Source organism: Perna viridis, chromosome 6 (genome assembly GCF_037379345.1).
Source record: "Perna viridis isolate PV_CMFRI_1.1 ecotype Kerala chromosome 6, ASM3737934v1, whole genome shotgun sequence".
Classification (NCBI taxonomy): Eukaryota; Metazoa; Mollusca; class Bivalvia; order Mytilida; family Mytilidae; genus Perna; species Perna viridis.
This window is the reverse complement of record NC_142450.1, coordinates 29,379,781-29,402,256: the sequence shown is the minus strand read 5'-3', so window position 1 is coordinate 29,402,256 and position 22,476 is coordinate 29,379,781. Positions and strand designations below refer to the sequence as shown.

The 22,476-nt window shown below is 30.9% G+C and overlaps 1 protein-coding gene across 6 annotated transcripts in view; it reads left to right on the top strand.

The window, feature by feature from the left end:
- Nucleotides 1–22,163, top strand: part of LOC148614456 (potassium voltage-gated channel subfamily KQT member 1-like) — an 81,740-nt gene extending 59,577 nt beyond the window's left edge. For all 6 annotated transcript variants that reach the window (XM_088588537.1, XM_088588542.1, XM_088588540.1 and 3 more), the window contains 11 exons: nucleotides 2,490–2,568; nucleotides 3,982–4,078; nucleotides 7,025–7,168; nucleotides 11,114–11,224; nucleotides 12,387–12,482; nucleotides 14,240–14,522; nucleotides 14,938–15,019; nucleotides 15,493–15,568; nucleotides 15,919–16,013; nucleotides 16,242–16,338; nucleotides 17,075–22,163. In XM_088588537.1, coding sequence (XP_088444663.1) covers nucleotides 2,490–2,568; nucleotides 3,982–4,078; nucleotides 7,025–7,168; nucleotides 11,114–11,224; nucleotides 12,387–12,482; nucleotides 14,240–14,522; nucleotides 14,938–15,019; nucleotides 15,493–15,568; nucleotides 15,919–16,013; nucleotides 16,242–16,338; nucleotides 17,075–17,185 — 1,271 coding nt within the window. In that variant the 3' untranslated portion in view covers nucleotides 17,186–22,163. The remainder of the gene's footprint in view (nucleotides 1–2,489; nucleotides 2,569–3,981; nucleotides 4,079–7,024; nucleotides 7,169–11,113; nucleotides 11,225–12,386; nucleotides 12,483–14,239; nucleotides 14,523–14,937; nucleotides 15,020–15,492; nucleotides 15,569–15,918; nucleotides 16,014–16,241; nucleotides 16,339–17,074) is intronic.
- Nucleotides 22,164–22,476: the final 313 nt, after the last annotated feature.

Below are 22,476 nucleotides of genomic sequence, written 5' to 3'. Positions count from 1 at the left end.
TCAAAAAAAAAAAAAACAATGAGGTATTGAAAATATTTGACTACATATTGTAATGGTACATATTCCAATTCTAGATGTATTGATAATTCAAATATTTATATCTCATGAGTGAATGATATATTGGGATCACTTGACAGTCTGTCTCTTCAGTGGTTATTCCGTCCCTCCATATCTGTCTCTCCAGTGATTATTCTGTCCCTCCAAATTTCACCTCAATTATCTCATCTCTAAATGCAGTGATTAATTTTAATGGTATGATTTTGGGGGTCAGACAAGTATAGGTATATGTAATACAACAATGTGTGCAAACTCAAGTTGCTTTTGTTATAATTAACCAAATAATTTTGAGAGAAATAAAATTTGCTGATATAAGAATGATTGGTTAAATTACAAATCTGATATTACATTGTACAGGTATTTATTTAGAAAATGTAGACTTTGGTTAATCTGTTTTAGCTATTCAGTATGGATTTGTATGAACGAAGACTGTAGCATCTATTATTTTGTAAGGACTTGTTTTGGTACCATGACTGTTAAAGTAAAGGAAATGTGATGAAGTCATTTAAAAAACAAACTGGAAGGAAATAATTGTCAGGCATCAAGTCTTTAGTTAATTGACCTATACTGAATTTAAAAATTTTCTCAGTGATAGAATACATGACTCTACAAATAGAATGAAATAGAATTGGTAAACAGAGATTTTAGAATATCTCCAGCAGTGTTTTATGATTTTGAATAGTACACAATCATTCATGCAAGCACAAGTTACATAATGAAATAAGACCGGATTGGAATAGCAACAGGATATTACTATAATCTGTGATCCTAGTGTTAAGTGAAGCTGTAAGATAAAGGAGTTGTACTCTTGTATTTAGGATTCATTCTAATGGTTACTTGAGTTATAATGTGGTGTATGATGCCCAGAATCTGTTGTTGGTTTTTTTTTGTCCCTTTATTTTTCCCGTGCACTTCTAAAACCGTAACATTCTATGTCTAAAATAGATGTAGTCGAGCTTATATAAGGAGTTCAGTTGTAACTTTTCTACGTGGATCAAAAACCAATCTGACATCAATAGTTACTTCTTACTGCAATTAGAATAAGTATATCACAAGTATTGGTTTTGAATAGAAATGTTATCATAATATACAATCTATGTTTGCAAATATGTACCCTATCAGAAATCTTGAAGGAATGGACTAATGGATATACATGCCATGCTTTCTCAGATAGGAGTGTAAATAATTGACTGATTCCAATATCAGAATGTTTAACCGATTGATAGTTCAGACCTTGTTTCAAGAAGTTTTTGTAATCTGCATTCAGTCAATAGAGATTTCCATCAGATGCCTTTGACAGATGGCGTTTCAAGTAAAAATAAAATATGTGATGCATTGGTCGCAAATTGACAATTGAGTGCCACACTATGAAATTAGTACTGTATTTACTCTGAAGAAGCGAGAATTTTGCTTTTTCTCTGACCGTAATTACATTACTCCTGCCAGTAGAGTGTTGCAGGATGCAGAATTAGTGGCTTGTAAAATGTTTCTTAGTTCTTTGAAAAGGTTATGAATGTATGTGTTGTCTCAGTGGTATATGTTGTATGATAGGTAGTCAGTCTTCTGTATTGTCTCACGAGTGCAATATGAAGATCATATAGATGTGTGGGCAGTGGAAGGACTTTTTGGTCAGTACATGTTACGTAATGGTGTATATGTACATTAAAGTCCAATTGATCCATATATATGTACATGTATCATATTTGGGCCATATATTGGTAGTTATTTTAGATATCTATAGACCAGTTGTTGTTAAACATTGTTTTTTTTTTAATATTTTGAGTCTGACCGAATTGGGTCGAACCTGAGGAACTTTCAATGTTGAAACAAAGTATTGTTGTTAATGTGAGGAACTAAATTGAAATGCTGGATAAGTGAATTAAGATCATTTTTTGCTGCATTTTGTGTTTGCTGCAATACAACTTGTGTTTCAGCATTAAATATAATACATTTGTATAAGTTAATTTGTGTGCAAATTTTAAGTTGATATGCTACCACTTATACAAAAGTGATCATTATTATACCCCTTGCAAACCAAGTTTGGGGGGTATATAGGAATCTTCCCTTCTGTCTGTCAGTCCATCTGTCCACATTTCTGGTAAATTCAACTTCTCCTTAATCGCCCAAGTGATTTTAATGAAATTTAATAGGGAAGTTAGGTATGCATGAAGGAATATAATTACTGTAGGAGGACTCAGAAAGGAAATAATCCTTATTGAAGGTTTTACATGCTGATGAAACTCAAAATACAGGTTGGGTATTTTGTAAATTCATAAAGAAAGAAAATCATCGTCAGGTTCTTAAAAATGCAAGTTATTGGTTACCATGTATAAGTGGTAATGAGGAAGTACCCTATTGTGAGCTTACATGACTCCTAGTATGTAGAAGAGTTATGGTACGATATTTGTTTTATCCCTCACTTTATTTTTCAGATTTATTAGTAGTGGTAGCCAGTATAGTGGTTTTATCTGTAGGATCCAATGGACAAGTTTTTGCCACCTCTGCAATCAGGTAGTGTAAATTTTCACACCTTGTTTTTAAATGTTTTTTTGTTTTTTTTTTGTTTATGTTTTGTTCTGCATGTTTTTGTCTTTGTTTGTATGGCAGGTGAATTAATCAGCATTTGGTTTTTCTGCAAAAATTAATTATTTTCACTATTTCCCAAAATTATACAAATTAATTTGAAATCTTAATACACTAGTCATTTGACATGTATTACAGTAATCCAAGAATCAGTCCACTTGTCATTCCACAACCCAAAACCTGGAATTTAACCAATCCCCTTTGCCTGGATGACATCATCAACTTAACCAAGGGACATTCAAATTTGTTAATATATTTTTTATATATTTGAATGATATGGTGGAATAACACTTGTCTTCATGATTCTAGGTCTTCACTTGTACTTTTAAGGGGTTTTGTACTGTAACATGCTGGTATTTCGTAATTATTTTAAGCGAATGAAATATGGCCTAAATTTACTACTGAAACATTTCTCAAATTAATGATTTATGAATCAAATCACTGTGCAAGAAAAAAAGTGCTCTTGTTTAATTTACAATAAATTTCAACCAAATGACAATGAATGTGTAATTGCATTTCTTTGGATTAATTTTCACTGAATTGACTCAAATTATTCCTGCCTTAGACTCTTATTAAACCATTAAATTATCAAGTTTTGTGAAGTTTTCAAAATTATGCAATTTTATCGGAAGCCAGCTTATTCGTTTACGACAGAATTGACAAGTTCTAAATATGGCAAGGCATGAGATTTTTCAATTCTTTTGTGAAGATTTATTAATGTGTGGTCAAAATTCACAATCAATCAATAACTTTGGGATTTTTATCATTTACACAAATTTCTAAACTTTGAGAGATCTATTAAATTTTATCTTAAATCAATTAATGTTCTTCAACCATGGTATCAACTTTCATTTGATCTGCAAAATCTGTGCAAGAAGTGTTATAGATTTTTGATGCAATACTTTATAATATAAAGTGTAATTAGTTGAAATAGGGATGGATATGGAAACGTATAATGGGGAAATATTTCTACAGTAAGAGATTTAGGTTTCAGGATTTCTCCTTGTGTACCGGTATCCTTCACTGATTTTTTAGCCCTAGCTAGCTCCTCCATTCTTAGCAGATTTGGAAATAAGCCCTGATAAGACTTCTTTACCAAAGACTCTTAGACATTACACATACATATACTATGCTATTGTGATTATTACAGGTACATGTATTACATTATTACTTTATACATGTAGTCCCTTCCTTAACATTTTGTATTGTGTTTCAAAGCCACTGTGCTTTCTGCAAAATAAAGCCTAATTTTGTAATCATAAAATTCATGTTTTTTTTTTATTATTATTACATGTGTATTATTATTTTATTTTTTCATTTTAATAATTTTAATTATTCCAGAGGTGTGCGGTTTCTACAGATTTTACGTATGTTACATGTAGATAGACAGGGAGGAACGTGGCGACTCCTTGGATCAGTAGTTTATATACATAGACAGGTATGTATAGGTAGTCTCTTCTAAAGGGAGCTAACCTCCTGTACCTCCAGAAGTAATGATACCATCACCTAGCTGTAGTCTTATGCACAGGGGTTCAACTTAGCGAGCAAGTCAGATTTCTGTGACCTATTTTATCTTTCACTTCATGACAAGCTGAATTTTATGTTTAAGAAAGTTGAAATGCTTTTACATTTTAAATTTTTCCTCTGCCATTTGAAAACAAACCCTCTATTCTTGTAGCAGTTATATCTTTTATTTCTGTGAAATCATTTTTTGGCAATTCATTCAACAGGGTGAAAAACTAGGGTTAGAATTTTTCATGGCTGAAAATTGACCTTGAATCACCCTTCTGTGGGTCAAAATATTGTATGATTTTGATACGATAATACATTATTTTGTCTTTGCTAACTTTGTATGTCCTAAAGCTAGTATGTTTTGCAATTATCCAGTTTCAATATTTGCAATACGATATACAATTCATTTATATCACATTTCCTGTTTTAACACTATTATTGCTAGCTAAACATTAATATAGAGTTGGCAGGAATAGTTGTATTTACTTAGGATCAGTTACTATTGTTTTATTGTTAAGGATTAGTCTTTTATGTAGCTTTCATTGTTCTGATGCTTTTATCACTGCTTTTTTTATGGTTTTCACATTTGTGATGCTTCACTCAAGCATGCTGCTCTTTAGTTACAGTAAAACTTATCAGAACCAGGCCATTACTTAACTCTCAACCTGTATAGAATATACCATGAAAAAAACAACTAGTAACCAATCTGAAAACGAAGTATAAAATGTTTAAACCTGTTTAAAACAATCCCTGCATTAATGTGAAGCCAGTCGGAGATGAACCTTGGGTTTAATTTGTTATTCAGTACAAGATATTTAGATGTACATTGTAATGGAGTCTTATTTTCTTTAAATCATTGATAATGCAATAAAATGCAACCATTTTTAGAGGCAATTTTGTTCAGTGATTAGATTATCAACTTTTGATCCAAAAAGGTCTTTTTTTAACATTTTTGAAATTCTATACATGTGATCTTTACATGTTAAATATTTTCCAAAACCAACGATTTTGAAGACTTCAGTCCTTGAATTAATACCTGTCTGCAGCACTATTATACACACAATAAATATTAGAGTGGCACTTCATTTCATACAATTGACCTAACAGACTGATTGAAAAATTGTGAACTGGAGTATTTATTTCAATGAGTTGTTGATCCTCAGCTCAACTTGGAGGCAAAGAATTCTGTTAATTGATTGATGATTGTAATTTTTACTTGTGTCGGAAATTCTTTGTTTCTAATTTTCTGAAGATGCCAATGAGGCTGTAGAGGCTGTTTTGTATTTTCACCAAACAGCTGATTTTATTTTGAGCAGTAATATCATGTAATCTACTGGGCCTACTTTCCTGTATATCCATTTCTTTAATCCTAAGTAAGCTAACTGATATGTCCAATGAAAAGTTCAGATACACTGCATGTATGGATAATGTTGTCCTTTTACTAGGTACATCATAATTTTGTAAATACATTACATGTAGATTAGTATATGTATCATATAGATTATAAATAAAAAACATAATAGAAGTTTTCTGAAAAATCGAATGGTTTTAGCTGAAATTATTGATATTTTTTTATATTAACTACAGATAATTATCAACCTGCCTTGTAGGAAAAAAAAGAACATCAATATTATATTATGAAATGATTGTTTTTATCTGATTAAACCATTTGAAGCAATAAGCTTGTTTGTTGATAACATCACTACATTAATGACATCAAAGGTTCTGTGACATCAGATCATAGGGATGAAGTTGATTGTGTTTTGTGCAAATACTGACAAGGGCTTTATAGCAATACCTTGTTAGATGTAGAATGCATGAACATTTTAAACTATGCTTTTAGTTATGGTGAAAAATATGGTTTATGGGATCTCATAACTAGACATTTAAGTAATGATGCTTCTCATCATATGTGATAATATGAACTTTTCACTCCCTTGATCACAATATAAAAAAAAAATTAATTTAAAGTTTTCTTCAAACTGACATTTTTTCTTTAACAAACATGGCATTAAATGAGATAATTAATGTTAATATAACATTAAACTGAATGTCAAATGATGTTCAGTAAGAGGTAATATTGCCTGTGTAGGCTGAAAATAAGGAAAAATATCCTAGAACTGTCAACCTTAGCACTGATGAGTCAAGTATTCTCTGTTTCACTGATTATTATTACTTGTTTTTTTTAAGTGTCAGTCTTTATTTTTTCCTTTCTGTTTTTTTTTAAATAAAAATCAGACTAGAGGTGATTCATACATATCAAAAACCCACCCAAAGTCACTTTTATTTCTAATGTAGAAACAGTTACAGAACTCATAAATCTTAAGGTAGTAGACCTAGGGTAAGGGACACAAATCTTACCAATCATTGGAACGTTTGTATTCGCCATTTTATACCAACATCTTGTAAGCATCAAAGTAACCTGGACTGATATCATTCTGTTTCAAAGGGAAGCTTGAAAGACTTTGATGAAATTGATACAAACATATCACTGATTTGAAGTGTTATATCCCTTACCCCAGGTCTACCCCCTTAATTTGACATTCAGTTGCAGTGAGATACAATTTATGAACATTGCATATGAAATTTGCACAATGCAAGAATTATCCTTGTTTGGTTTAGTTGGTTTAAGTGGGAGATGAATGCATTGTTTTCTTTCTTAAAAAATACAGATCTGTTTACAGAAAGGGTTCAATATATTTACATAAAAATTGAGTATATGGAGAGCAAAAATAAATTGTTTGTTCAGTAGGTACATTTTTCTGCTCCTAAAATCACTTCTAACACTAGCAGTGTCTGAATTTTATATGGATTTGTATCTGATCATCAGAATCAATGCATTTATTTTAGAAGATATTATTTCTATTTTCAGGAATTAATCACCACATTGTATATAGGATTTTTAGGATTAATTTTTTCATCATATTTTGTCTACCTCGCTGAAAAAGGCACAACTGATGAAGATGGAAAAGAAACAGATTTTACTAGCTATGCAGATGCCCTTTGGTGGGGAGTGGTAGGTTTAAATACAAACTTTTTTCTATTCTTGTAAAAACTTTTTTTGTCCTCCGCGACAAGTCATGAGGGGACATGGACATGGAAATGCCAGGTGTCTGTCCGTCCGCGTTTTCCTCACTGTTTTGTTATGCTTCTGCCTAATAAGTTTGTTTTGGTATGCAGCCTTATTATGTAGAGTTATAGATTAAGTTTGACTTTGGTTACGGTTGAATGATTTTTATGGAAGTTATGGCCATTGGACCATTTCCCACTTTTTTTTCTAATGCTTTTACCAATTGACTTTATCTGTTGTATGTAGTCTTACTATGAGAAAGAGTAATCAAGGAAACCAAGGTTATAGCGGTAATCAAAACAATGCAATCCAGGAACAAAGACCAGACGTGGAAAACAGATATACACAACAAAGAACATTAAGTAACTAAAATCATACATACAAAGTAACAAAAGCAAATGAGCAACTCGGACTCCACTAAAAACTGGGAGCATAGACCAGGTGCACCGGTAGGGTAAGCGTCCTCTGCTTTTCTAGAAACACCCGCCGAGTTGCTCATAAAAAGTCAAGTCTGGGGTAGACAAACGAGGAATAAATCAGTTTTCATGGTGCAGATGGATACACCATAACGATCCACGAGTTCATGATGACGACCATAAAACTAATGTAGTGATGACTTCAATCTTGTAGCAACATAACCCTGTTCCAGAAGCCTATTTGTTAGAGTTCTAGCACAATACAAAAAGTCTGTAGTTTCGGCAAGCTCTGGCATAATGTATGAGTTGTGATATGAACACTCCATAGGCAGGTGCTGAAGGGATGTTGCCACAGATGAAGGAAAGTTGACAATTCTTTATGAAAAGTCATCACGTTTGTCGTAAGTTTGGTCAATAGTTTTCCTTTACCATCAATTTCTAAGTGTAGGTCAAGATATGAGGCTGACCTTACAGTGTCTGTAGTATCCTTTATCTCATGTTCTTTGGGGTAGATGCGACGTATCAAATCCCCGAAATTAGGATTGTTTAAAGATAATATTTCATCTATATAGCGGAAACTGAGATTGAAGGATCTAGCCAAACAATAATCTTTCTTTCATATCAAATCAGCTATAAAGTCAGCCTCATAAGAGTGAAGGAAAAGGTCAGCAAGTAAAGGAGCACAATTTGTTCCCATTGGAATGCTGACCGTTTGTTGAAAAACATGTCCACCACACTGGACAAATATGTTGTCGATTAAAAATTCAAGCATTTTGTAAACATGTTCCTCTGTATATTTGGAAGATGATTTGGAATTATTTCTTACAAAGTATGAGGAATCTCTACCAAGAATTATATATTTGTATCTAGGTATACCATCTTTCTTGGAAAAAACAATGATGTATAATGTTTCTAAGTTGGGATTTTAACTGAGAAGTTACAGATTAAGTTTGACATTGGTTACGGTTGAATGATTTTTACAAAAGTTATGGCCCTTGGACTTAGAAAATTTCAGTGAATTTACAGTTTTCCGCACTTTTTTTATAATGCTTTTACCACTTAATTTTATATTTTGTATGTAGTCTTACTATGAGAAGTTACAGATTAAGTTTAACTTTCGTTAAGGTTGATTGATTTTTATGGAAGTTATAGCCCTTAGACATAGAAAATTTCCATGAATTTAAAGTTTTCCGCACTTTTTTTTTTGCGCAGGGACATTGGAACACTGTTCTTTTATTTCTTTTATACACTACCATACAAGTGTTGAGGTATTATAGAATATACCCTTTGAAAATATTGTAGTTGCATGTCTGTCCATCTGTGATGGTTTCCAAACATTAACTTTATAAGATATTGAGGAATCATTTTATAAACTTTGTATACTTATTGAGTATCATAAAATACAATAAAGTTCAAATATCATTTTGATCATATTATTTACTCAAGTAATGGCCATTTGAAGTTGTACCCCAAATTCCAAACACAAAATTTTTGATGACTTGAAATTATCTCTCTTTAAATATTGAAGAATTGTGAAAGTGAGTTCTGTTTTGGTGTTATAGAGTCTTTTCATTATCAGTACCTTTTCTCCACCAGTTTTTTTTTCTCTCCATGAATTAGAGTAATCTTTCCTGAAATGATAAGGTGATTTTTATTTTCTGGATTAATTGGAGTAATATTTCTTGGAAATACGAACAAAGGTGGAAGTTAGTTCTCTTAAGATTGTGAAGTCAAGAAAGAGTGTGATTTGTTGTTCCTATGTGATGATTTGTAATTTATATTAAATAAAATACAACACTTGGCCGGGTATAATTTAATGTCCCAATTAATTAGAAATTAAAAAGATCTTTTTCCATGTCATTTGGAAGGAGGAGATTATATAACCTTGACTGTTACTTAATCCTGAAATGGTTGTTTCGGACAAAGAACCCAATAACAGTATTAGTATAGATACAGGGTTCTCAATAAGTTTTAAAGTAGGTGGAAGAAAATTGAAAGTAGGTGGCACATTGAGGGCCCTCATTTACCAAAAGATACCTAATGTGTTTGTTTTTTTTTTTTTTTTTTGAGGAGCAAAATAGCTGGCGCCAATCTCAAAGTAGACAGTGAAATTGCGGGTCACCGGCACTTATTGAGAACCCTGTAGATATGCAGCTTTAATTATTATTGTTGTTCATTTTCACCAATAAAAGCCATTTCAAGAATCAGTGTACCAGGCTAATGATTCTACATCCCCATGTAGTGCTTTTGTTGTATTCTCTTCAACCTTGCTTCCAAAAAAAAAAATTAAAGTCTAAAGATAATTATTTCTTTCTTTTTTTTATGTGACAGACAAACACAGTATGATCAAATTAAATTCATGGGAAAACTAATGTTAAAAGTACTCTGAGTGACAATTTAAAAGGAATATATAGTTTTAATCAGTAGCATATTTTAATGGGCAAGTCAGTTTTGAGGAAGCAATATAGGTTTTAACAAGTGCCAGTTGATTAGAAAACTTAGCAGAGGTTGGTAAAAGGGTTCCAAAATTTTAATGGAGAACAAGCATTCAATTTCACAAAATAAAATTAGTCATACGTTAAAGCATCACCATATGCTTTTTTTATGTTGTCATACTTAACGACTTAAACTAACAACAAATTCGATCACAATATTCTAAAAGTTGACGAAAAATACTTTCTGTTGCATTGTCCGAAGTATGAAGAAGAGAGAGCTACCATGATCTCGTCATTTGGAGTTCGCAACCTTTATGACTTTGCTATTACATCAGATGAACGTAAACTAAAACTCTTACTCAGTGTAGACGTCAAAACTGTTTCTAAATTCATCAGTGAAGTCTTCAGATTTAGGTCAAATCCTAATTGAAACTGTCTTTCAATATGTTCAATAGTTTTACTTATCTATATTGTTCAAATTCAAAAAATCTTTGCTGACATTGCATTTAACATTCTTGATTTCAAAGCGTTTGATCTCTTAGGACTTTTATTATAAATTGTAAGTGCATCATAAGCCTGTGGAGGCTGGCTGACTTTTCATGTACAAAAATATATATATAACTCAAGGAGGGACATTTACTACACCTTCAAAAAGTGACTTTTATAAGGGAACAAAAGCAATTGGTTTTATTCATGTTTTAAACAGAAGTCATCATTATATTTAGTCGAGAAAGTGTAAAAATATCTTTATAGATACACATAAGGTCTACCTTGTTGTCCCAAGACATATATGTATAGTTGGAATACATCTTTATCTTTGGCAATACAAGTACATTGTATACATGTAAGGTCCAGACCATTTGGTCTAGAACTTTATAAGTTTGGGGAATTATTTGCAAGTTTAGTAACCAACATAATTATAAACCTGCTGAAATATGCATGAATTTCTAGTGAGTTATGTCCCTTAGTGTGAAGAAGTTTATCTGTTGGCAAGTTTGTAAATAACAAGAGATAAGTTGTCAAGTGTTTGTTATTTTTAGATAACAGTGACAACGATAGGATATGGTGACACAGTACCACAGACATGGATGGGCAGAATTGTCGCTTCCTGTTTTTCAGTATTTGCAATCTCTTTCTTTGCTCTTCCAGCTGTAAGTAACTAGTAATCATTGTTTTTGTGGATTGCAGAATTTTTTGTAGCTTTCATCTTTATTTTAGGGTAGAATTTCAATTATCATAGTTGAGCTAAATTTGAATTAAATTCATAATTAAATTCATAAATTGAACATAAATAAGACATATCATCAAAAGAGAATGGAAGATAACTCTCAGGGTAAATGACTGATAACCCAAAGCTGATGTGATTATTTTGGAAATAAAGGAGGGGGCAGATAATTGGTACCTTTCTCCTTTGTCCCTTTCCCTTTCCCTTTCTCCTTTTTCCCTCCCCTTTCTCCGGCCCCTCTTTCCCAGTCTTTCTTACGATGTCAGCCATCATATATAGGTATCATTAATCAAGAATGAAATTTGTTGTTGTGTTTTGTTTTGTTTTTTAATTTGCATATGAGGTTGTTCCCCATATTAGCAGGTCATAGAAATCTTGACCTTTTATAGAGCTGATTGTCTTTGTGCTGACAGTCATATTCTGTATTGCCAGCAATGCTTACAATGCAGTCACGTAACAATTATGCTTATCTAATAAATCTCATGTTGAATAGTTTTGCCATACATTTCCAACAAACAAACCCACTGATATTAAATGCTGACAAGGCATTCAAAGTTGTTTCTGCTCCATTTTGCAAATTTTTAAAGTCAATAATTGCCATTTGAAAAAATTTGGAGAGTAGGAAGAGAAAATCACCATGTTTACAGTCTTATTTTCACAAAGAAATTTCAGGCAATTACAAGAGTTTAAATGACTGCAGGACTCCTGTTAATTTAAATTTAACAGCAATTTTCTCTTCATTATTGCCAAATCAATCGTAAAAGACATGACTTTCTTTGTTTGGTATCTTCAATACTTCAACATTCCATGACTATTAACCCCATGTGGGGATGTTTTATTGGAAATAAATTTTATGGTTAAAGTTGTTTTTAATATCTTGCTAAGCAACATTTATCAATAAATATAGTTAGTGGTTCAAACAATATAATTACAGTGCCATGATGACCTTAAAGTGGTTCTAGAAAGTTTCTGTCTGCTGATGATATAGTGCTTTCCAATCTTGATAGATTCTTTCACTTTATAGGTGCCTTTCCTTCTTGTAATATGATTTTGTGTGTCATTTTTTAATATAATTTTTTTCATTTCAGGGAATTTTAGGGTCAGGGTTTGCCCTAAAAGTACAACAAAAACAGAGGCAGAAACATTTTAACAGACAGATCCCTACAGCTGCATCACTTATACAGGTAAGTATGTCTGGAATACATGTAGAGTTAATGATTATTGAATATGAAATACGTAAGAACTAATCAAGATTTGAGATTTAGCAGTAGACTCTCTGCTAAAAAGGCTTTCTAGGAAGATTACAGTAATTGGTGTCTTCTTGAATGAAAATCCTTTAATGGATATTGTTTATACTTTTTCATATTAATTAATAAAATTTTTACTTTCAAGGTTAAAAGTCAAAGGTCAAGGTCAAACAGGCAGGAATGTACCCCAAGTTTTTATTGCCATAGTTAATTTTACACTTGACTTGACAAACTAGAAAACTCACTTTTTGAATTTTTAAAAACAAGTTTGCACTGTTATACATGAATATAAATATGACTTATGATTTTGAAAAGCTAAGGTTTTCAACACAAAAAATGATTCATAAAACCTTCAACTATTATTCATGATATTAATTTTAAGCTGTCATTTTAAAAAAAGATTGGTTAAGTTTGCATGAAATTGTGAAAGAGGAAACCGATTCACTCTGCAATTTTGTATTTTTAGCTTTGCAATTACTTGACACTTTCATTTTTAGCTCACCTAGCCGAAGGCCATGTGAGCTATTGCCATCACTTGGCGTCTGTCGTTGTCGTCCGTTAACAATTTTTCAAAAATCTTCTCCTCTGAAACTATTGAGAGGAATAATATGAAACTTTGCACAGATGTTCCTTAGGGTGTCTTGCACAAAAGTTATCTTTAGATTTTTGATCCGTCAAAAAAATGGCCGCCGTTCCTAAAAATAGAACATAGGGGGTCAGACTAATTTTTCGCATATATCACCAAAATCATTAGTTTTAGCAAAATTCTGACTAGGTTAAAGTGTTCAGCATGATGAGATCTATCTGTGGCCAAATTTTTACTTTAATCTGTCTAGCCATTTAGGAGTTACTGTCCTTTTTCCATGTATTTTTTGCTACTTTTGATGTTATTTCTTTCAAAAATCTTCTCCTCTGACCCTACTTGATCAATTGGAATAAAACTTAGTATGAATGTCTCTTGGGGTATCTTGCACTAAAGTTGTGTTTAGATTTTTGATCCATCAAAAAACATGGTGCCGTATACTGAAAATAGAGCATAGGGGTCAGACTGTAGATTTTCGATTATGTATCTCCAAAACCATTAGGTTAAGCCAAATTCTGACTGGTAAAAGTGTTCAGCATGATGAGATCTATCTGTGTTCAAATTTTCTTTTTAATTTGTTGAGCCATTTAGGAGTTATTGCCCATTTTCAATATTTTTTTTTGCTATTTTTTTGTTATTTCTTTCAAAAATCTTCTCTGACACTATTGGACCAATTGGAACCAAACTTTGTATGAATGTCCTTGGGGTATCTTGCACAAAAATTATGTTTAGATTTTTGATTCGTCAAAAAACATGGCCACCATTACTATAAATAGAACATAGGGGTCAGACTGTAGATTTTCGATTATATATCTCCAAAACCATTAGGTTTAGCCAAATTCTGACTTAGGGTAAAAGTGTTCAGCATGATGGGATCTATCTGTGGTCAAATTTTCATTTTTTATCTGTTCAGCCATGTATTGATCCTTATGATAAGTCCTCCCAAAGTTTTCTTGGGTCAAAATTATTAGTAAACTTCTTGTTAAATTTATTGCCATTGAAAGACAAAATTTAACCAGGTGAGTGATTCTGGCTCCTGGGAGCCTCTTGTTAATATGAGATATTGAATCAAAACAAAACATCTTCTAAAAGTAGAAATAATGTTTTACAGTGTTTGTGGCGTTGCTATGCAGCAAGTCATAAATTCCACTCGTCGGCCACCTGGACTCACCACATGCAGGAGAAGAGCCATTACGATCGCCATCATCACCATCATTCCAAATCTCAACAAAACATATCATCAACACAATCAGCCTCTGCACTTACACGCATGGCTCGAAGAGCAAGTTATTTAAAAAAGCGAAGATTTTCAAAATCTGCCAATAATGTTCTAGATAGACATGAAAGTAGTGGTTCAATGTCAGGGAATTTAGATTCACTGAAACAAGTTGTAGGTAAGTTTAGCTGGCGAAATTTTATATTTCGTGGAGATACTGGTACTGCATGTAATCTTACCTTGCATGAAGTGTTTCATTTTTCTTAGCTGTGTGCAAGTTTTTGCTATATTAAACATAGTAGTGGATGAAAAAGCATTAAAATAGTGCATCTAGTTTATTAAAACATCTAATTGCCAAATAATTAAAAAGTATTCAAGCTTATTAGTAAGTTCACAACTACTAAGAGAATTGGTAAATGCAAACATTTCTTTCAGCTGTTGCATATCTCCATGTTTAAAATCAAGATTTTGGGTAGTCCAACTAAAACATTGATAAAAGTTAATTTATATTTTTGTACTGAAACTATCAATTATTTAGATACATTAGGTTATCAGCTGAAACTGTTATTAATATTTTTATCAATTTGTTCCAGATACTCCAATAAAATCTGTACATGGTTCGTCTCAGGATATAGAAGATGATGATGAGAGTCATGATATCAGTAGACCAGAAATGTAAGTATGAAAAGGGAGACCACTCAACTTCAACATTTTTCATGTTTAAATCAGTAAATAAAACTCCATCTAATTTTATGAAACACTTTTAATGAGGGTTTGATATTATATGCTTGCTAAGGTAGCTAAATATTACTTAATACAAGGTTTGTAATAGTTTAGTAGACTGTGAAATTCAAAAAATATAAACCATAATTTTGCTGTATATTAGAAAAATAATTTTTTAAGAGAACTGTTTCTTCAGCAGAAGATATGCAGGCATTAAAATGATCAGATTCATGCAACCTGCCTTTTATGCCGAAATACAACTTAATGCTAATTAAAATCAATTTTGAAATGGTTCTTTTATTTTGTGAATTGATGGTAAGTTAATTTTTTGTTAGTTTTGTATTAAATGTTTTCTTTTTCAGTTCTAATGTCATAGGGATTTAAAGTTTAAACTTTTGTTTCACATTGAATGTTTTTCTTTTCAGATTAACAGAGGAACACAAGACCATGATTAGAGTTATCAGAAAAATTAAATTCTTTGTTGCTAGAAGAAAATTCCAGGTAAGACTTAGAGATAATTTTTACAGAATGATAGAAATGATTTAATAAAGTTTCCATTTATCTATTTTTATTGTGAAAATTCAGTTTTCTGCCTCTTATTTAAAGGGAAACATACACGAAATTATTTATCTGTTTTTTGGTTTGTCACTTTGTCCACCCTTATTTTCTATTTCATAATTATTCTGCTAGGTTAACTAATTTTAAAGTTAATTAACTTTTTTTGGACATGTTTTATGATAAAAGATATTTTCAGATATTAGGGTTGGGTATAGATGCCAAAATCACTAACCATCACCGTAACTTGTTGACAATATTATCACCTGTTATTGTTTCCTGTTTTATTTTTCTAGCAAGCAAGAAAACCATATGATGTGAGAGATGTTATTGAACAGTATTCACAGGGTCATTTAAATATGATGGTCAGAATCAAAGAACTTCAACGAAGGTTTGTAATTACACAGTCTCTAGCAATGAAAGGATCTGTTATTAGAATAAGGAATACCAGTACTAGGATAAAGTGAATTTAAACCAAAATATGATCACAAGTGCTGAAGAATGCCTAGGTTAAACAAGGGGCAGAACTTGTTGCGTGCACAAGAAATCTTAATGTCTTCTTGGCACACAATACTAAAAAAAAACTGATATATTAAGATGCTTTTTTTTTTTAAATCAGGTTAGACCAAACTATTGGTAAACCATTCTATCATGGTGGTAACAAAGACAGACAAAGAACAACACTTTGTACCCGAATAGCTCATATAGAGCAGCAGGTATTGTTTGTCCAATTCCTTGTCTATGTAGTAAAATTGAAGTGTTTGCACTTCATCCATCTGTCAGTTATTTTAATCTTATTTGATACAAGGAATTTTCCCAAAATGTTTGTTTGGCAATAATTTCAAAACAACTTCCTTCATGTGTCTATATTTGGTATGTAAAATGGCAGCAAAAAAAATTTCGTAAAATATTATGGGAGTATGTTGTCGTTGTTGAGCTGTATCAAGCTTGATTTGTGTTCCATACTTATCCCAGTTCTGTAGTTGTATCAAGCTGTGCCCTGTGAAGCATTTATTTTCATCCTTTAGTTATGTACTCAAATAATGTCTGCTGAACATACACATGTTGTTAAGTTAACATAAAAATAATGTCAGCTGAACATACACATGTTGTTAAGTTAACATAAAAATAATGTCAGCTGAACATACACATGTTGTTAAGTTAACATAAAAATAATGTCTGCTGAACATACACATGTTGTTAAGTTAACATAAAAATAATGTCTGCTGAACATACACATGTTGTTTAAGTTAACATTTTTAAAAACATGTATTTCAATTTAAACAATAAGACAGATTATTAGTCTTAGCAATTTCCTTTTTTTTAAATTGGAAATGGATTTAAGACAGTTGTTTCTTGAGGATATAAATAGAAAATAAATTCTGGCTGGGGTTTTAGGAAAGCATTGGTCAGTTTTTCACTCAGTAAATAAATATCTCTTGTATATTTCAGATTGATAGACTAGATACAAAGATGGACAAAGTATTAAATCTACTAAGTGAGGTAGTAGTTAATACTAAGACATCTAAAGCTATCACAGATAAAGAATCAGACAGTTTATAGCCAAGGCAAAAATTAGGATATTTTATTTTTTTAAATATTTGTTAAAACATACTCATTTGTTGATTATTTGTTATAATTTGAATCTTTATTTAACTGTTTTGTTCTTTTTATGGTGTGAAATCTCTCAGATGTTGACATATTTTTTTTATTTATGTAGATTTATATGTACTGTTCTTCAGTTTTTTGTTTCTTTTTGTGTGCTCTTTTAGGGTTCGAAAATTCATATTTAGATCTCTAAACCTATTAATTAAAAGTTATTTTTTGTAAGATTTATTCCATAATATTTTTTTTTCCCTTTGACTTCCAAGAAATATTTTTATGCACATCTTTTCAGTATTTTTGTAAAAATCTTTGAAACACTTCAGTGCAAAATGAAGTTACAAAAAAATACCATCATAATGATTTATCAATTATATATTATATTTCATTTTAAGCTTACTGTTTTTTTAATAAATATGTTAAAATAAATTATTTATATGAGGCAGGCTCTTCCCTAAATGCTCCTGGAGAAACATTGAAAAATGCAAAAACCATTAGAACGCCTTCATAAGTGAGTCCTTGGTTGGAAACAGTGGCATATTTCAAGAGTTAGTTTATATATGACAAAAGCTGTCATGGCAGTCCTCCACTTTCATGGCACCTGCATGTGATTGAAGTTGGAATAAATTAGTGCAAACTTCATTTCTACTATCTTACATAGGTTTAAGGTCACTTTAGGTGTATATGATATACTTTTACATCTTTTTTCAAAATGCTATCACCATTTACTCAACAGTTGACAAAACCCAGGGGTAGATCAAGACATTTTGAAAAGGAGGGGTGCTGGTCAGGGTTCCTCAGAAAAAGGGGGTGCTAGGACATTATTTACCATTTTTTGTAAATTTTACACATGGAAATGACAAATTCTCCAATGAAAAGGAAGGGTGCCGTCCACCTACACCCCCCTTTCACCTCTGGATCCACAACTGAAACCTAGGAACAACCATAGCAAATATTACAATAAAACTAAAGATTACTTAACAGAAATAAATGTATTTCAATTTTCCTTAACATTCCATGTCTTTGTGATTAAAAGGTATTTAAAACTATATTTTAAGTATATATGTCATACTGTGTACTAGATATAGCAGGGTGGTTTTAAGTCTTAAATACTTACAAGGTATTATTTTTATATAACATAAGTCATCTCTCCTTGTTTTGCAATTGTCAGTCTGTCTGTGTGTATTTTACTGATTGCAAGGTCATGATATATAAAACTTTGGATTTGGAAAAATGTTATAATCAACTTTTTCTTATGAAAGACAGTTACAATGAAAGCTGTGTAAACTGAACCCTGAGTAATTTAAAAACCTGTCTAAACTGAACCCTGAGTAATTGAAAACCTGTCTAAACCAGATGCTTTTTAAGGTTCATTTATATATGAATATGAATGGATATTAGATCTTGGTGAACCAAACACCTGTTAACTGCATATTGATATTAAAAGTTTAAAAAGTGTTCTGTTAAAACAGCCTTCACTGTATGTGTTTATACTGTTTAGTTTTATTACATTTGTTCCATGTCTGTTAGCTGATATATTAAGTAATGATTTTCAGGAGATATTTTTTTTTCAGAAATTGTAAAAATACCTTTTTTCCTAACTTTTTAGCAGAGTTATAGTTGACATTTTTTTTCTTAATTCCTTTTTATGAGAATATTTTTGTTGTACAATTTTTTTTTCAGATCTAGTCAAGGACACAAATTTAAAGTGTTATATGTTGTAAAACACCTTTTACATTAAATATATCAATCTGCCCACACAATCAAAGATATTTTTCACTTGATTATTGTAAATTTAGTAGTTATATAGTAGGTGTGATTTAACTTTTCTATTGTTTTCCTATTGCAGGCATCATACTATTTGCCATCTCCACTATACATTGTGAAAACAATATTTTAAACCAAATATTTTACACATTTTTCAAAATTTGTTTGATGAGTAACAACACTTTTACAATTTCCATTTTAAAATATGATAAATGATTTGACCTTTGCACTTCAATTTTTCTTGTGATTTAAATAATTGTTCATAGGTTTTGATTGATTTTATCAGGGATTTGTTTCAAGATGTTGAAGACTCGCCCCAATTTTTTCATGTACATTTTATGTGATAGAAAATAATCTTCTCATTATGTGTTTTATTTGTCATTTTCATGCCTTGTCATTCATTTTTTTATAGATGGATATATATACTTGTCCCTTCTTTTTACCAAGTTCCATTATATCAGTATGTTAAGGAGGTAGACCTAGGGTAAGGGACATAACTCATGAAATCAGTGCTATGTTTGTATTATATTCAATTTCACCAAAGGCTCCCAAGCTTTCGTTTGAAGCAGAATAAAATAAATCCAAGTTAATTAGATGCTTACATAAGATTAATGTAAAATGCTGAATACAAACGTTCCAATGATTTTTAAGAGTTGTGTCCCTTTCCCTAGGTCTACCTCCTTAAACCATTAATCTTTTTCACTCTGTGTCTTTCATAGCTCCCATTTTCAGTTTTATAAATAATGGTATTGTTTAATGCAACTGTTTTCCAAATTATATGCAGTAACTTTTTTTATTATTTTTTTTTAATTTTTAATTCTTTTTTATTGCCATTTCAAAGCATTAATCCTTTTATTTGTTCCCAACATATTGAACTGTTACCTTCTATTTGAAACTTGTTGCTATTTCCATTTTTCCCATCAGAGAGCTATTACACTTTTTAACAATATTGCTTTAATTGTCCTGTTCATTTTATAGAATATTTTGAACTACAGCGAAACCTGTGTAAACCAAATTTCTTTTGGACTGAAGAATTTGTTCTGTTGAGACAAATCTTCAGAATTCATTTAAGGGAGTACACAACACTAAGGGAAATAACTCTGTGAAAAATCATCAAAACATTTTAATTTGTGACATTCTTATATCAGCTTAAAACATCTTAGTGGTCGAAAGTTCTTTGGTTAAAGCTACTTTGTGTTCATTGAAATTATTCTCATGAAACATGTGGTTAAAATTTCTTGAAATTCATATATTTTGTTTTTATTATCAAAATCATACACCGAATAATATTTCAAGAAATTTTGAATGAGCCAAATTCATTTTAGAGAAGATATTAGGTACCCCCTTTTTCTGACACTAAGGGATTCATTAGAGTTACTACCTTCAATTAACTTTTAAGGACAATACCGGTAATTAATTTCTTTTTTAGTACTGTTTCTTGTCATTCTTTGAGGGCAACTTCTCTTTTAAAAAGATCTGTCTCGCTAAATCTTATTTTTTGTTTTTCATCACGAGTAGTTACCAGTTACCCAAAAATATGCTCTCACATGTATTTATATTGCATTGTGATGGTAATGATAGTATATTTTTTATTTTCTCATATTTATATTTGTAGTGGACTTATAGGGCAATAGGGGATTGAAAATATCTTGATACAGGTGTCAGTTTAAATTTTTCTTCTAAATGACTTTAAACAGAGACAACTGATACAACTTATGTATACAACAATAATGATCATGTTTTTTTTTTTTTTGTTTTTTTTTTATTCTGGGGTATTGTCAATTTTATTAGATAATGTAAATTTTAAGATGGTAAATTTCAATTTTAATAAATTATACACTCCTTGCTTCAATTGGAGTGATGATTTTGAAATGAACTTCACTTTTAAGTATACAAATTTAGAGTTTTTATTTTTCATACTTAATTTATCACATTAGTCATGCTCTAGATCTGTACATTTATTTTTTGGTCTATATACCAGACTAATATTCGTTCATTGTGAAATACAGCTGGTTTTAAGTATATAACAGGCTTTTGATATATTCATACTTGATGGTTTTTCTGCAAATCATACTCTATTTTGATGATCTGAAATTTTAAGGTTCGGACGGTTTTATTTCTGTTTACAAATGATGTGAATATATAAATTTTGTATTAGATAAGGTTTCATTTATAAGATATTTTGTTTTTGAATTATAAATTTACATCATAAGTGTAAATATTCTTTCGAGAACAAAACAAGTCCTTAAATTACTTATACTTGCAATAACTTGGATATTGAACTAACATGTATTGCTTCTAAAATCCACACCTTCAAAACATCTCAATTTATAAATCAAGCAAAAGCTTCATTGTTCTTTAAAGAGTTTTGTTAGTAGGTCAAACCAGGGTCCCTGGTCGCCCTGAACTCAGAAGAAATTTTTTTAAAGAGCTGCATTTATTATATCCTTTATATATGTTCAAATGACTCGTGTATGATCAATTTTTTTTACTTTATGTTCACATATCATTATAGTCCATGAACTGAGACGTGCAACTATTTGATGGGTCGATGACCGCTGATCCAGTGATCCCAGTGACAGATTGATAATCGGTGACCAATCTGATCACAGTTCTGGTATTACAAATAATCAGTTTATGTAAATTCTGTTTATAAGATATTTAATCCACATATTTTTTTTTGGTTAAAATAAATTAAGTGAAAAAGTAATCCGAATTAATTGGTGTTTAAATCTACTGCATTTAATAAATATATGTAAAAATTGACGAAATAAACAACGAAATCCGTAAAATATATTTACCCCTAAATGGTCATGTGTGATCTCCAGTTTGATACTGATCAGAAACCAAACAGTGATCGATGACCAATCACAATTATAGTTGCATGGATGGGTTCAGGTACTGTATTAGCAGTTTGAATTTATTGCCTTATTGATGAGTACATTGACATGTTTTCTGCTTTATTATTTTTATGTTGTAAAGCACCTTTAACTTTCTTTATGAAACATTGTTTTCATAATACTCATGTACATTTCTTAATATTTATTTATTAATTTATCAAAGTTTTCATAAATGTTTAAATATGCACAAACACATTTTGAAACTTCCTGAAGTTATTTTGATAACTTGTTGTTTTCTATTTTGTAAATAAAAATTTTTGAAGTTGGAAAAAGTTGTCTTGGGTTGATGAACCTCCAATTCAACCAATGAGCTTTTAGAACGTACACAAAAATAGTCTTACACAAATTTGTGTTATGTCACTGTGGGAAAAGTTCATATCAAATCTGCAAAAGTTAACCTGTTGTTAGCAGAGAATCATATTATTTTTATTTTTATATATAAAATGATCACTGTAATAAATATCGACAAAAAAACAATACCAAAGCATCAGTTGTAGGATAATTCAAATACGTCAAAATACAAGCATATGGCCTGAATATAAATGCAGGAAACAGAGACGATTTCATACACAATGTAGCGAACTG